At 36.1% G+C, this 15,890-nt stretch overlaps 1 protein-coding gene across 2 annotated transcripts; it reads left to right on the plus strand.

Moving 5' to 3' along the window:
* Positions 1-1,272: 1,272 nt before the first annotated feature.
* glrx3 (glutaredoxin 3) lies at positions 1,273-13,782 on the plus strand. 2 transcript variants are annotated; one of them, XM_016559625.1, is made up of 12 exons: positions 1,273-1,605; positions 1,754-1,868; positions 2,924-3,032; positions 3,594-3,668; positions 5,137-5,338; positions 8,833-9,005; positions 9,504-9,565; positions 9,643-9,700; positions 11,852-11,904; positions 12,069-12,108; positions 12,337-12,429; positions 13,356-13,782. In XM_016559625.1, exons 1-12 carry the CDS (start codon positions 1,587-1,589, stop codon positions 13,404-13,406), a joined length of 1,050 nt encoding a protein of 349 aa, XP_016415111.1. In that variant the 5' UTR covers positions 1,273-1,586; the 3' UTR covers positions 13,407-13,782. The 2 variants fall into 2 exon arrangements, with proteins under 2 accessions (XP_016415111.1, XP_016415110.1); XM_016559624.1 differs by having other exon boundaries at positions 1,276-1,605; positions 1,759-1,868.
* Positions 13,783-15,890: the final 2,108 nt, after the last annotated feature.

Consider the following 15,890-nt stretch of genomic DNA (forward strand, 5'->3'; position numbering starts at 1 on the left):
GTGTGTGTGTGTGTGTGTGTGTGTGTGTAAAAATTGCACCAAAAAAAATTGATGAATGTGTCATTTTATAAAGAGTGGCATGTTATCCACACACCCTTTTGACATAAAATAAGAGGGGAATATTATTTGTAACCCACAAAATATCAAATATTACTCACAGGTTCACCTGCCATACACCTGGGGCAATACTGTCCTGCCCCACGTCCTGGGGCGGGTAAGACCTGCTGACAATCCCAAACACATTAGAGGCTAAAATAAAGATTTGCAAATAGATATGCATCATTAAATGGACATTGTATAATATGATTACTATAAATTTTATTTTTTGCTAAGGATCAGTACTAAACAAAACAATGTTACTTTAAATGTAAAATCAGGGTTTCTGCATTTTTTATGAAGGTAAATTTCAGACTTTTTAAGACCTTTTTAAGACCAAGTAAAGACAATTTAAGGCAGGGGTGTCAAACTGAATTCCTGGAGGGCCGGAGCCCTGCAGAGTTTAGATTCAACCCTAATTAAACACACCTGATCCAACTAATCAAGTCCTTCAGGCTTATTTGAAAACTACATGGCATGTGTGTTGGAGCAAAACTCTGCAGGGCTCCGGGCCTCCAGGAATTGAGCTTGACACCCTTGGTTTAAGGAATAAATTAAATGGAGCACAATACATCAATACAGTTTTAAAATGTAAATGTCTTGTATTAGCAATGCTAAAATGTTTGAAAATACAACTTCTGACAGATCTGTATTACTTTAATTCATTTTATCAATCAATCAAATAAAATGATCATCATGATGTTATCAATGATGTTTTAAGCATAAACTCACTTAGTTTTGTTCAAATCTTGATTTCAGTATGTTTAGATATTTGTATTGAGACAAAACAACGATACAGAGGAAGATATAATTTTTTTCCAGTGTGTGCAACATTTAATGCCACGACTTTAATGCTCCTATTTAAGACCTTAATTTGTGGAAGGGTGAATTTTAAGACTTTTTAAGACCTGCAGAAGACCTGAAAATGTCACTTTATGGCAGACTTTAGGACTTTAAATTAGTTTAGTACCAGTATTTTGGGTTGCACAAGGTAACCTTTATTAGACCAGATTGTACAATTATATATAAAAGGAGACATTACTTTTTATAGACAAAAACTATTTGCTATTATAATATTTTGTTGTTTGTTACCAACCGCCATAAAACTCCAAAAGAAGAAGAAGAATAAAAATGTATTGTTTGCTCTCAGTCTCACCCTTATTGTACTTTTTTCCACACGTGAAATTGTTAACACAGGGTCTTTTTTTTTTTTTAACCCTGCTGGTTATCTTTTTGCTATATTCACATTCTTAATACTTTTACAATGTACGTTTGTTAAACCTTCGGTTAACATTCTTCTTTAATTAAAGTGAAATAACTAAAGTGAGTGGGGACTGAGAAGTAACAAAAGGACACAAAGCTGTCATAAAAATAGTCCGTATTTGATTCATGCACTATACCAAGTCTGAATCGAATAATATTCAAAGGAAAGATACAGGTACTAATTCAGGTTATTTGTTGCCACATACTGTAAATAACACCTCAGAAAGATGGAAGAAAGCGGAAAAGGTGACTTAAAACATAATATGTTATGTATATAATTCAAATGTTTATATATTTAACCAACGTCTTTAATATTCAACTCAATATTTCTCCCATAACTGTCTGTGTTCGATGGTAGTGATATCGTAAATTGTTTAGTAATGTTTTGCTTCAGTACAGTGTCCTGATGGAGTGTTCGATGATCGCTTAGTAATGTCTGGCAGTATGGCGAACCTCACGGACGCGACATCACTGCAGCAGTTCGAGGAATTGTTAAAAAATAACAGCAAGTAAGTGAAGAATTCGTCCTTTTTCAAGTCTGTCATGAAATGTAATTAATTTCAAACAGATATGTAACTGATTTAACACATATACACGGGGATGAAACGTTTATAGAGTTCGTTTTGATCGAACAGAATGAAATAAGCGATGGCCTGTTCAGATTAACTCAAATAAATGTGATGTGAATCTATATCGATGGATTAATATGATCTAGATCATATGATTTTGGACTGATTGTTTTAATATTGCATTCAGTTTCAGCTGTCTTTAATATTTGTCCATTTGTTTTTTAGGAGCATTTGAGAAATTCATGAGGTTGCACTCAAAGCCTGTTGTTATTATTATGAATATTAGGCTATTGGTCTTTTCTCATAATCAGACCTCTTTAGGCTGAGTTAGACTTGTTTACTATATATATCCTTCTGTCCCTCATGTCAATCCAAACCTGTATGTCAAATCCGAAATTGCATATTGGACTTTTTTTTCACCCCCAGCGAATATGACTTTCAGTTTGGTTTTTCATTGAATACTGGTAGATCCTGTTCATCTGGTATCATTGCTGAGGAGCATTATAAACAGACAATTAAATGATTCAGTGCAGGGTTCTCCAAACTCGGTCCTGGAGGGCCGGCGTCCTGCAGAGTTTAGCCTAACTCCAACTTGCCTGAACACATTTGCCTGGAAGTTTCAAGTAACGTATACCTAGTAAGATCTTGATTAGCTGGTTCAGGTGTGTATGATTAGGGTTGAAGCTAAACTCTGCAGGACACTGGCCCTCCAGGACCGAGTTTGGAGACCCCTGGTCTAGATTCACATTTAAAGGCAGAGTAAGTGATTTTTCAAAAACACTTTAGAAAACTGATTCAGGCCGAATCGCAAAACAAACTTGTAGCCAATCAGCAATAAGGGGCGTGTCTACTCGTGCCTCTAATTCAGATCTACATGTATTTGCTTTATATGTGTATTTCAAAAAAAATAAAAAATCCTCCCTATGTTTAGATCTCAGCTTCTGTGATCCAGGTTTCTTGTAAGCTCAACTTCATTCCTTCTCTGTCCTTTCCAGGTCCCTCACCGTTGTCCATTTCCATGCAGCATGGGCTCCACAGTGTTCGCAGATGAACGATGTGATGGCAGAATTAGCCAAAGAGCACAAACACACCATGTTTGTGAAGGTATGGGGACCACTGACCCTCACAGCAATTCTGGAAATCATTTCACCAATAACATTCATGCTTAATTTGTGCAAATCGTGGTTAAATGCCATTGTGATGTGTAGTTTCTGTATCATTAGCAGAATTGGTTAAAAATAAAGCTTGTTTCCAGACAAGTTTCGCACCGGGACACGGCATCACAGTATGGTGAGGGGCGTAACATTTCCGTCACACGCTTGAGGAATTCGGCCAATCAAAACGCACTGGATAGCTGGCCAATCAGAGCACACCTCGCTTTTCAGAACGATGAGCTTTGTACAAATCGACGCGTTTCATGCCCAAACGTTTGGCTGCCAGCATTTTTCATAGCTGTGGCAGTGGAGTTTAGATTTGTATTAGTTTTCAATTTCATGTGAAATGTTTTTGTGTGTGTGTTTTTCTGTCATAAATGGGGTTTTTACAGCCAGATAAACTGTCAGCGCGTATGTTATGTTTGACATGTTGATGTGTGTGATGTTTTATTAATGTGAATTATAAAGACTCATTAGTACAGTAGTTCTCTCTCTCTCTCTCTCTCTTTAGCTGGAGGCAGAGGCAGTCCCGGAGGTTTCTGAGAAGTATGAGATCACTTCAGTTCCCACCTTCCTCTTCTTCAAGGTAAAACTTCCACGTTTGACTTCAGCTGTGCTCAGATTTACCTAAAATTATGATTTTTGTTTTAATAATAAAGACACGTTTTTTTAGAGAGTACGAGGTTAATTCTGCCACAAATAGGGAAATTATCATATATATGATTTAAATGATTTAAATCTTTTTACAGACTGCATTTATTTGATAAAAAATATAGTGAAACTGTGATATAAAATATTATTACAATTTAAAATAACTGTTTTCTATTTTAATATATATTTAAAATGTAATTTATTCCTGTGATCAAAGCTGAATTTTCAGCATCATTACTCCAGTCTTCAGTGTCACATGATCCTTTATAAATCATACTAATATGCTGATTTGATCATCAATGTTGGAAACAGTTATACTACTTAACATTTTTGTGGAAAACGTGATACATTTTTTGTTTAGGATTCTTTGATGAGTAGAAGGTTCAAAAGAACAGCATATATTTAAAGTTTAAATCTGATTTCCTTGCAGAATATTACAGTGTTACAAAAAAAGTTGCATGAATTATTCTGTTAAAATTTTATTTGTTTATCCAAGATTGTTTTTATTTATTTTTGCTTTTTACTATTTTGCTATTAATCAGAAATAGACCACGTCACAGAAGTAAAACTGCGAACAGCAATTCATTAAATGGCTTTCCCAAAACCTTCAAAGTGACTTATTTACAAATGAAACAATTGTGTATGTAAAAGTGGTGAATTTTATTGGATTGTGAATGTTAGGCTATAATATTATTGGTTAGTATTAGTTTTCCTCGCCCACACAGCCTTAATTACATCAGCAGAAAAGTTGTTTCAGAGGCAGAGAAAGTTAAAACTTTTAAATAAAAGAATAAGAAAAAAAAACACTTATTTTGTTTTAGAATAACATCCACTTAAGAACTATGCAGAATAAATGTAAGACCAGTCAAATGTATTAAGGAAGTAATTGAGTCCATTTTAATTTCACCAATATTTTTTATTTATTTTTTTTGCATGAAGTTCACTAATACACTGTGTTCTTTGTTTCATAAAGCATGCTGATCTATACCAGATTGTGTTTTTCTGTACACACAGCTTTTATTTATGTTAGGTGGACTGCGATAGAGTTTTGCGTTTATTTAGCAGAGGTAGGCGAGGTTAGAAAAACGGAGCCTGTTGGGAAGGTTGAGTTTAACGATCAAGTAATGTGAGCTGCAAAATCTCCTCGTGTTAGAATCAAGCAACTGAGAAATAATCGGAGGTTAAACAAACACACGGCTTGGCAAGACTTTCCCTCTCTCGGCGTAACATGTCAAAGAACCAGGAGAGCCTGCGGCCTGTTTTCTCTCTCTCCCTGCAAACAATCTAAACAAACTGGCAAGCATCCTAAAAAATTAATGCTGTTTTTTTTCCTCCCTCTCAATCTATCACTACTCACTCTTGAGTGTTTTTTATTTATTTATTTGTTTACCGACAACCCTTAGGGCGGTGAGAAGATTGACAGGTTGGATGGTGCGCATGCCCCTGAGCTGACCAATAAGGTGCAGCGGCTGGGGTCCGGTGGGGGCGGGGCTGCCAGGGCGGGGGACGTCCCTAAAGAGGATCTCAACGAGAGACTGAAGAGGCTGATCAACGCCGCACCCTGCATGCTCTTCATGAAGGGATCGCCCCAGGAGCCTCGCTGTGGTAAGCACACACGTATACACTCACTCGCATAAATTAACACAGGGTCAGCAAAGTAGTTAGAGCAACCGTTGGCGATGGAGTGAGACAAATCAAAGGTGCATGAACGGGACGGAGAGAGAAGTACATTGCGTCTTTCTTAAGAGCGATGGACGGTCTGTATGGATGTGCCACTATATTCCAGGTTCCACCAAAATACAGTCTTGCTCGGTTTGACCGAAAGTTTCTACTGATTAAAAAACAACTTGTTGATCTGAATAGCTCCCATTGCAATCAATGAAGATTCTGCAGCACAATGCAATGTGCATTCAGTTACTTTTTGTCATGTTGCACCGCTGCTTTCACAACATGGGTGTTTTGTGCTGTGTGTATGGCAGTGATTCCCAGACTTAAATATTTTCTTGAATGAACCAACTAAGATTTTAAGTTAATATTTTAACAGTTTAACAACACATTTGTATACTAATGGTTCTCTGATATTGTTTAATGGTCGCATGACATGCAGATAAACAATATAAAATATTTAATTTTATTACGCTTTTTATCCAAATTGACTTACGTTGCATTCAAGGTATACATTTTATTTATAGTTCATTCCCTTCACATTCCCTACCACAATGATCTGTTTGAGCTACAGCACATTTATGGAATATTTGAAATGTAAATTTTTTTAAATTTAAATATTAGATTTCCGCAGCTAAAAAACACTGTTTTAGAAGTTTAGTTGGGTAAACTTCTATAGTGATGAACGGAAATTACAACATATGTAATTGTGTTCCTATTCGCTCTAATAGCAATAGAAAGAAATCCAGCCGTTGCATTACAAACACTCAGTGTACAAACACTCAACTAGTTTTCTGTAATTTAATCTAAAACACAAAAATGTACATTAATTTCATTATAAATGAAAATACACGAAACTTTACTTGATTTACGATGTTAAAGGCACAATATGTAAGATTTTTTTTCATTAAAATATCCAAAAACCACTAGAACAGTGTTATATATTTTGCTGACTTGTGTACTTACATTATCCCAAATGTTTTGAAGAATGTTTAAATCCAGAGAAGAGGACCTACAATAATGTACAGTATTTGAAAAATGTGTTTTTTGAACATTAAAGCATGTCAACATATTCTGTTACACCAAATACACAAAATAATGATCTTTAAAAAAGCATCATATGACCCCTTTATTTAAAATTAACTAAAATTGACATTCTGTTGTCAAGGCTGCTGGTAGATTTTGAAGCTGACACAAGTGTGAACAACCACTTTTGTTAATCAAACGTTGGTTGATAAGCAGTCACTCTAAATTAGGAACATATTCTGCTTTTGTAAGTCAAAGTTATACTCATTAAATCCTCACAGTGACAGCTTAATCACTTAATAGCGTTTTAGTCTTTAGTTTGTTTAACTTTAGGCTGTCAGCTTGATCTTGCTTATTTCTGTTTGATTCACTGATTTTCTGGCATGCTTTTTTCTTCCTACAAACACTTCGTCCTCATGTCAAAGATGTGTGGTTGAGCGTTGGAAAATATCCTCGTATTAATTTCACCCATTCAAAACAAAATACTTTTGATAGTTGAAAGTGCATATTTCGTCATGGACTGAGGCGCAGTTTAGCGCTTGACGTTTTGGCTGTGTAAAGAGGAAGGTCTGGGGGAAGGCTGGCGTTTGCCATCCTGAGATCAAAATAAAAACGATATTGAACTCTAATCTCAAACGTGATGTTGGGCTTTCAACGGCTGCCAGCTCCTCCAGCTCTGCTTTATTAATAGAAGATCCTCGGAGTTTACGCCGCTTCGTCTCTGAGCCCGAAACCTGTTGCTCAGTGCCGTTGATGTTATTTGAAGCCGCACTAGGTGTCAGTGGGTCGGTCCGGCTCGGAGATATTATAATGTTGAAACTTATTGATGTTCTCATTCGCTTGGCTGATACCCAAATCAAGAAATAATGCACAGAGAGCGAGCCATGCCTGTCGGTAGCGTGCATTGGGTTCTAAACGTAAACACGCTCTTTCGTTCCAATGCGAGCGTAGAGCCAAATGATCAAGTGTTCGGCTAACGCTAACTCTAAAGCAGTTATGCATGTCAAATTAAAAGGTTAGGGGTCCGTGTATCAATTCAGATCTCTCAGCCTTTCTCGCTCTGAGTGGGTTGTCCTTGAAAAGAGGAACGAGGCTGTAACATCGCCCCTCTCCTGGAGCGGAGTCGGCCAAAGCGAACGGTCTTCGGCGCCTGTAGGTGCAGGCATAGAGGGGGAAAGAACTTGGCAATCAATGCAGCATGTCTGGTGGAGTTCGCCCGGAGTCAGAGAAAGCAGCTGCCCGCCTGTTTGCCTGCTCTGATAGAGTCTAGCTAATATACCAGCAAATGCATAAGCACAAGTGAGGCGCCTGGAGCTGTTTTATAATGAATTCCCTCATGAGCCACACAAGATGAAAATGGGTGTTTTACTGCAGGGGCTACACAGACTCTACACATCACCTTGCACATCTTTCTCTCCTGATCTTGTTTCTTTCTCTCGCTCACTCCTCCTTGTTGCACCGCTTCTCTTGCTTGTTCTCTTTGTCTCCTCCCATATAATATCGCTCTCTGTCTCTGTTATCTTCTCTCATTCTTGACTTGTAGTCATCTCATATGAACAGAACTATTTAAAATTCAGAAATCAGAACATTTTATTCTACAACTCTGTGTTTTAGCTTGTGTTGCCCAATATTGCGTAGTATCTAAAATGGACAAAAGGGTAATTATGATTGCAGATTGCAGGGTAGTTACCATTGCTTGAAATTTTACTCACTGTGTGACTGAAAACATACAAAAAAGAATCAACATTTGTTGTCAATGTAGCAGAGTTATTAAACTAAAGCCATAAAAAAAAACATTAACTGAAAAAAAGTATAAAAACGCTAGTTATTTTATTTCAGCTAGTTGCCAAGGCAACATCTTTCATAGTAGTTTAGTTTAACATGATTTACTACTAAAATAATAATAACTATATAAAAAATTACATTAATAAAAACCATATAATAAATATACAGACATAAAAAAAAAATGGACAAAAGCACAACAGAATTACTAAAACTTTAATTGATATAAAAATGGAAAATATATTAAAAAAAAATAATAATTTAGTAACTGCATTATAGTGACATAAAAATATTTATATTATTAAATTTATTAGTTTCTTTGCTTTAAAAAAAATGTAGTTCCTCCAAACTTTAAAACAAGTGCAAGCTAGTAAAATGTACACAGGCAAACCAAACAAAGTTGACTTGAAAAAAAAAAAAAATGCAATGATAAATGACAACTTTTGTCATTGTAGTGACATTAAAATATGAATAGGTTTATTTGCTTTTATAAAAGATTTTTAGTTTCTTTCTTTAAAGCTCTTAAATAAGTGCAAGCTAGTAAAAAGCACGCAAACAAACTAAGCAGAGTGAACTGCTGTAATGAACCTTTTGACCTCAAGTACATTTTTGTTTATTTGTTGCAGGTTTTAGTCGTCAGACTGTTCAGATTTTGAAGGACCACAATGTACACTACAGCAGTTTTGACATCCTCTCAGATGAAGAGGTCAGACTGGGACTCAAGACCTACTCCAACTGGCCCACTTATCCGCAAGTGTACGTCGACGGAGAACTCATCGGAGGACTGGACATCGTAAAGGTACGAAGAATCCCGTCATCGGCGAGATACGAGAAGAAACTTTAACATTATTGAATGCGTTCAATGAAAATCAGTGCATAGCAGTGATTTTTTAGATATTTGCCTATTTTTCCAAACCCAGATTTCTTCATCGCTTGATGTTGTGCGTTTTATCCCATGCGTATTATCTTAAGTGTTCATGTTTCAGGACTTTTGATGGCGCGTGTGTTCTCGGCTCGCTGTTATTAGCTATATGTTGCTCTACATTCCCAGCGAGCTCATACTGCTTAAAGCAAGCAGAGCACTCCTGCTGAGAGAGGAGGGCTGGATTAGCCAGCATCCATCCTCTATCCCCTCTCTCTGGAGTCCTAGAGGCCCTTCCTCATTAAGATAGTGAATTTACCTTTACAGAGAGGTAAAATATCTCAGCAGGGAGCTGTTAGTTATGAAAGGAGAGTGTGCCTGTGTGAGTCAAGTTGAAAGGGATTCGGATTCAGAGATATTTTATATCCTCCACAGGAGCTGGTCGAGTCTGGTGAACTCGAGAATACTTTCCCCAAGACCGTCTCACTGGAAAGCAGGTAAAGACAGATACACGCTCGCTCAAACGCACCCTTCTGTACAACTGGACTTGTTTAAACATTCTCTTTTCTGACAGGCTGAAATCTCTAATCAATAAATCACCCGTCATGCTCTTCATGAAAGGCAATAAAGAGGTGAGTGAACTTAAATGCTCTCTTTTTCTCCCTTTTCTTTCTCCTGAAACACAGTTTAAAAGAGTGAGGAGAAAGCAAAGGCTGTTAAAGGGATAAACACCCAAAAATTGAAAACTCTTTAAATGTTTGAAATTTTAAATTTTTTGAAAAAGATTAAATTTTTTCAAGCTCTTGTTATTCCAAACCCATATGCTTTCATTTTTTTTATTTTATTAACTGCACTTTTTCCTACAACAACTTCATAGTGACCATGTATCTCATGCTCCAAAAGTACAGAAAAAAAGCTATAGAATATATATTTCAAGTTAGCTTTATGTGAAGAACAGACCAAATTTCAAGGAGCTGGTTCTCAGTTTTAGTTAATTTAAGTAGCTGGTCTATTAGGACTCACCAATGACTGGTTAGCATGGGCTGGTTAGTAGATGCCACAGCTACACCATTTAGTTGCCAAAAAGCATCTTTCTACATTGAAAGCCATTCAAAATTAACAGTATAGGTTGAAGAAATGAACATTTATACAACGATCATATGCAATATCATATAAATTACTACTACTACTATTATTATTATTATTATTATTATTATTTAGTGTTATTTCAGTTTTAAGTTATTTTAGATTTTTTTTTTTTAATGTTGGCTTAGCTTTTATTTTTATATATTCAGTTTTCATATTAATATTAGTTTAATTTAGTAATTTTATGTGATTTTGTCATTTACAATTTAAAATATTAGTTTTAATTTTAGTTTTATTGCAGTTAGTGTTCCTAGTACTTCACCTAGTTGCCAAGGCAAAATAATAAAAAGTTAATGTGATATTTATATTTTATTTTATTTCAACTTTACTTCAGTTAACAAAGATGTTTTAATAGTTTTAGTTAACAATACCACCACTGTTATTATTATTATTAGAGTAATTTAAAAATGTTTTTTTTAGAACGTTCTAAAGTAATACTGTGAACATTCTGCTGAATTTCTTCCTTTGTGTTCCACTGAAGAGAAAATTTAATAATTTAATTGTATTCCATAGTAGATGTATTGATAAATTATTGGTATTAAATAAAAATACTTTGTATATAATCAGTGTTGGGGAAAGTTACTTTTAAAAGTAATGCATTACAATATTGCGTTACTCCCTAAAAAAGTAACTAATTACGTTACTTAGTTACTTTTTATGGAAAGTAATGTGTTACGTTACTTTTGAGTTACTTTTTAAATCTGGGCAGGGCTTGCCTGTTCTGCATTTACTCCCGATTTCTCTCAACATGGCAACAAGAGAGCTATCAGTCAAGACATGGGAAACAAAGTAACTGGAGTTACTTATTTGAAATAGTAACTCAGATATTTCCTTCTAAATTAAAAAGTAATGAGTTACTTTACTAGTTACTTTAAAAAAGTAATCTGATTACGTAACTCGCGTTACTTGTAATGCGTTACCCCCAACACTGTATATAATTATGTTAGACCATCATCAAGTAATAGTGCTGTGAAAACATTTTGCAAAATGTCTTCCTTTGTGTTCTAATGAAGAAGAAAAAGTAATGTGTGTTTGAAATGACATAAAGGTGAGTAAATAATTACAGAAAGATCTTTTTTTGGGTGAACTTTTCCTTTACAGTTAAAAAAAAAAAAACATGCAGGGATAAACCGGTGCTGGAAATCAATGTCAGGCGCCTCTGGCACTGATAGAGCAGCATTCTCTTTCTTTAATGGAGGAGAAAGACCCCTCACCTCCCTCCTCATAACTGTATTGATCTTTAACACTCACACATGAAAGACATTCTTTGCAGTAGTTTAAAGTCTTTCCTCATGAGACATCTCTTTTCTCTCGTCTGACTGGCTTCTCTCTCTGTCTCTCTTGTTCTATTACCTCCTCTTTCTCCCCTAGTTATTGAGATACACTTCAGAATATCCTTTGTAGGTGGTTGTAGTTGTAAGTCTCTAAATGAAAGTTTGGTTCTGTGCTGGTTTGGGCCCAGAGGAGCCGCTCGCATCTTAAGTACTCTGTTGAGCTTCTCCAGTAGTCTGCATGTGTTTTGGTGGAGTTAAAAACTTGCTTCCTCTGATTGGCTTTCGCTTTACTCCAGCCTTTTATGATGTGAAAGATGTTCTAGCGTTTTCACCCTCTTAACTCGTGTCTTTGTGAATACTCAGGCTGCCAAATGTGGATTCAGCCGTCAGATACTTGAAATAATGAACAGCGCGGGGTGAGAGACTTTTCACGATTCAGAATCTACACATACAGCGTAACATAACTAAGACGGAAGCTCTTTTTGGATAATGTTCTTAACACAAATTATGAGTTACTGAAAGACTAAATGTATGTTATTATAGTAACAAATGTTTTTTTTTGTTTTTATTAACATTTCAGAGTTGAATACAATACGTTTGACATATTAGAAGACGAAGAGGTGAGAGTTCCTTCAGTTTTAAGTTTGTTTCCATTCTTGGTAAATGTTGTCTTGCCAAAGGAGCTTCAAGAAGGACTGTGTTCCAAAACCTAGTGAGCTCCTTACATACTGAGAACTGAATAATGAATGAACTGTTTAAGAGTTATGTTTAGAATATGATTTTGTTTACTATGTAAATGTCCCTGTTGTGTTTTTAGCTAAAATGTGCAGTTTTGATTATCTCCACAGGTTAGACAAGGTCTCAAGACATACTCCAACTGGCCGACGTACCCACAGCTGTACGTTAAAGGGGAACTGATCGGAGGACTGGACATAGTCAAGGTGAAATGCATAAAAGCGTTTAACATGAATCTCCCTACTAAGATAATAAAGATAAATGTAATTAAATTTAAAGCACTGCAATTGTAATGCTTCTGTTGTAATGAATGTAAGTAATGCTAGATTTCAGGAATGAAATCGATATAGAGTGATAGAATTTTTCAAATTTTCAGATTGCTTTCCTTGGTATATACAGGTTTGAAGAGCAAAATAGATTATCTGGGGTCAATAATATGTTTTAATGTTTTTTGAAAGAAACTCACCAAGGTTGCATTTATTTGATCAAAAATAAATATTGTGAAATATTAATTAAATATTAAATATTAATTAAAAATAACTGTTTCCTATTTGAATATTTATTGAAATGTAATTTATTCCTGGTATTCCTGAATTTGTGCTGCTTAATATTTCTGTGAAAACCATGAAACAAGAATCTTTGATGAAAGTTTAATAAAACATTTATTTGAAATAGAAAACTTTTGTAACATTATAAATGTTTTACTGTCATTTTTGATCCATGTAATGCATCCTTGCTGAGTGAAAGTATTAATTAATTTCCAATAAAAAAATCCGAGCCCAGACTTTTGAATGGTAGTGTAAGAGTTATTTCATCTGCCTGTAGAGATATACTGTGTCCTGCAGTAGGCGTTTTTTTTCTCCAGCAGAGGGTAGATGAAGCTCTGCAACTAACAGGCAATATGAAGAGAGCCAATGCTGTCAGGACCATCTCTGAACCTAAATATACAAAATATTTAAGAGTTATCTTAAGAGTTAGGGTTATGGCATTAGTTATCCAACCAATTGTTATTTATTTTAAAGAAATATAAAACAAAATATAGCACAAACACATAGCATGAAGAAGTTAGTAAAAGTTGATGAACTGTAAAGGTGTGTCATAATGGATGGGAAATGTTTATGTTGTTAAACAGGAGCTGAAGGAGAATGGTGAGCTGGCATCTGTGTTGAAAGGAGAAAACTAAACCACTCCAGCACTGAAGAACATGTGGATCACATCGCTGATATGCATGTAACCTGCACAGTTAACCTCAGGAATGGAGGACTCGAATTAGACTTATTCCATCTAAGTTAGCATTTTATTAGGAAATTACTAATTTTCAAATTCAATGTTGATCCGATGATGTAAATCCAATAAAGCTAAATGTGTTCTAATCTGTTTTTGTTGCACTGACATATTTTAGATCTTGTTCATGCCTGGTATTTACATCCGTCTCTGGTAATCTGATTACAAGTGGTCAGCCAAGATTTAAAATGTACGCCGGTATTGATGTGTCTTAAATATGTCTGCTTTGACCATAGGCGCGGGAAGTGGGGGTGCTGAGGGTTTTGTTTTCTGTGGGCAACTGTTTAACTGTTGGGAATAAAAAAATAAATAAAAATCGGAGTGTCTATTTACACTAAGTGCAAATAGCCCGCCTTGTTGGCAGAGGCTATTTACACTAACTGCACCCACCAACATGTGATTGGGCTAGTATTAATTAATTTCCAATAAAAAAATCCGAGCCCAGACTTTTGAATGGTAGTGTAAGAGTTATTTCATCTGCCTGTAGAGATATACTGTGTCCTGCAGTAGGCGTTTTTTTCTTCAGCAGAGGGTAGATGAAGCTCTGCAACTAACAGGCAATATGAAGAGAACCAATGCTGTCAGGACCATCTCTGAACCTAAATGTACAAAATATTTAAGAGTTATCTTAAGAGTTAGGGTTATGGCATTAGTTATCCAACCAATTATTTATTTTAAAGAAATATAAAACAAAATATAGCACAAACACATAGCATGAAGAAGTTAGTAAAAGTTGATGAACTGTAAAGGTGTTTCATAATGGATGGGAAATGTTTATATTGTTAAACAGGAGCTGAAGGAGAATGGTGAGCTGGCATCTGTGTTGAAAGGAGAAAACTAAACCACTCCAGCACTGAAGAACATGTGGATCACATCGCTGATATGCATGTAACCTGCACAGTTAACCTCAGGAATGGAGGACTCGAATTAGACTTATTCCATCTAAGTTAGCATTTTATTAGGAAATTACTAATTTTCAAATTCAATGTTGATCCGATGATGTAAATCCAATAAAGCTAAATGTGTTCTAATCTGTTTTTGTTGCACTGACATATTTTAGATCTTGTTCATGCCTGGTATTTACATCCGTCTCTGGTAATCTGATTACAAGTGGTCAGCCAAGATTTAAAATGTACGCCGGTATTGATGTCTTAAATATGTCTGCTTTGACCATAGGCGCGGGAAGTGGGGGTGCTGAGGGTTTTGTTTTCTGTGGGCAACTGTTTAACTGTTGGGAATAAAAAAATAAATAAAAATCGGAGTGTCTATTTACACTAAGTGCAAATAGCCTGCCTTGTTGGCAGAGGCTATTTACACTAACTGCACCCACCAACATGTGATTGGGCTAGTCAACATTACAAAAGATGGTCATTAATCATCAGAATCAGTGGCGTAGATGGTAAAGCGTGTGTCATAACCTACTACTTTTGATGCGATCAACCCAGGTTTGAATCTGCCTTTTGGCGAACTTTTTTTCTCCCTTTTCAAATTTCAAATCGCATCAGAAAAGCATTTATTTCTAATAAAAATGAAGGAAATAATCAAATCAAAAAGCTGAAAACAGGTGAATTAGCATTCTCACATTAATGGCTGATGACCTTCCCTTGATGAAGCCCACTTGGTCCTTGTGAATTATACCTGATAGAACCTTCTCCAGCCGTGAAGCCAATATTTTTGCCAACACCTTACAGTCCACATTAATACGGCTTACTGGTCTAAAATTAGCAGGATCCGTTAAATCCCTATCTTTTTTAGGTATCAGTGTTATCAATGCTTCCATAAAAGTACTAGGTAACACTTCAGCTTCAAACGCCTCTGTATAGACTTCTGTTAAAATTGGAGCCAATATGTCGACATACTTTTTGTAGTATTCTGACGGAAGCCCGTCTGCCCCCAATGATTTGCCAGGCTTCATAGAGGTTATTGCCTTTCTCCCTGGCTGACGAACGCTGAAACTTAATCAGAACTATTCTTGGTGGTCGATCAGCATCGGGCCTAAGAGTGAAAGCGCGATGCGCCCTCTCAATCTCAAACTCTCCATCCGGATCAATTCCCAGTCCCTCCGATAGGATTTTATACACGCACTTGATCATTCCACCTGCCTCCAGCCCCTCTTTCAGACCGATCATCCTCACGTTGTTGCGGCGGCTCCTGTTTTCTAAATCCTCAATTCGATTCCACATAACTTCCAGACGTTTATCGTGCCGTTCGCCATCACCAACGAGCTTCGAGGTGACATCTTCCATGTTGGAGATGCGGCCCTCCGCTTCGTCCAGCCTTTCTTGGATTGCGTTCACCGAGTTTTTGAGATTGGTGACAACCTCTTTGATTGAGGACACATCTGTCGCCACCCCTTGTAAGGTAGAGTTCATTTTACTTATTT

Source organism: Sinocyclocheilus rhinocerous, unplaced genomic scaffold (assembly GCF_001515625.1).
Source record: "Sinocyclocheilus rhinocerous isolate Xijiao unplaced genomic scaffold, SAMN03320098_v1.1 scaffold1309, whole genome shotgun sequence".
Lineage (NCBI taxonomy): Eukaryota > Metazoa > Chordata > Actinopteri > Cypriniformes > Cyprinidae > Sinocyclocheilus > Sinocyclocheilus rhinocerous.

Coding starts and splice junctions, on each gene's coding strand:
- glrx3 (XM_016559624.1), top strand. CDS start 1,486: ATGCACTATACCAAGTCTGAATCGAATAATATTCAAAGGAAAGATACA. Junction 9,006..9,503: donor GAGGACTGGACATCGTAAAG/GTACGAAGAATC, acceptor TATCCTCCACAG/GAGCTGGTCGAGTCTGGTGA. Junction 12,109..12,336: donor ACATATTAGAAGACGAAGAG/GTGAGAGTTCCT, acceptor TTATCTCCACAG/GTTAGACAAGGTCTCAAGAC.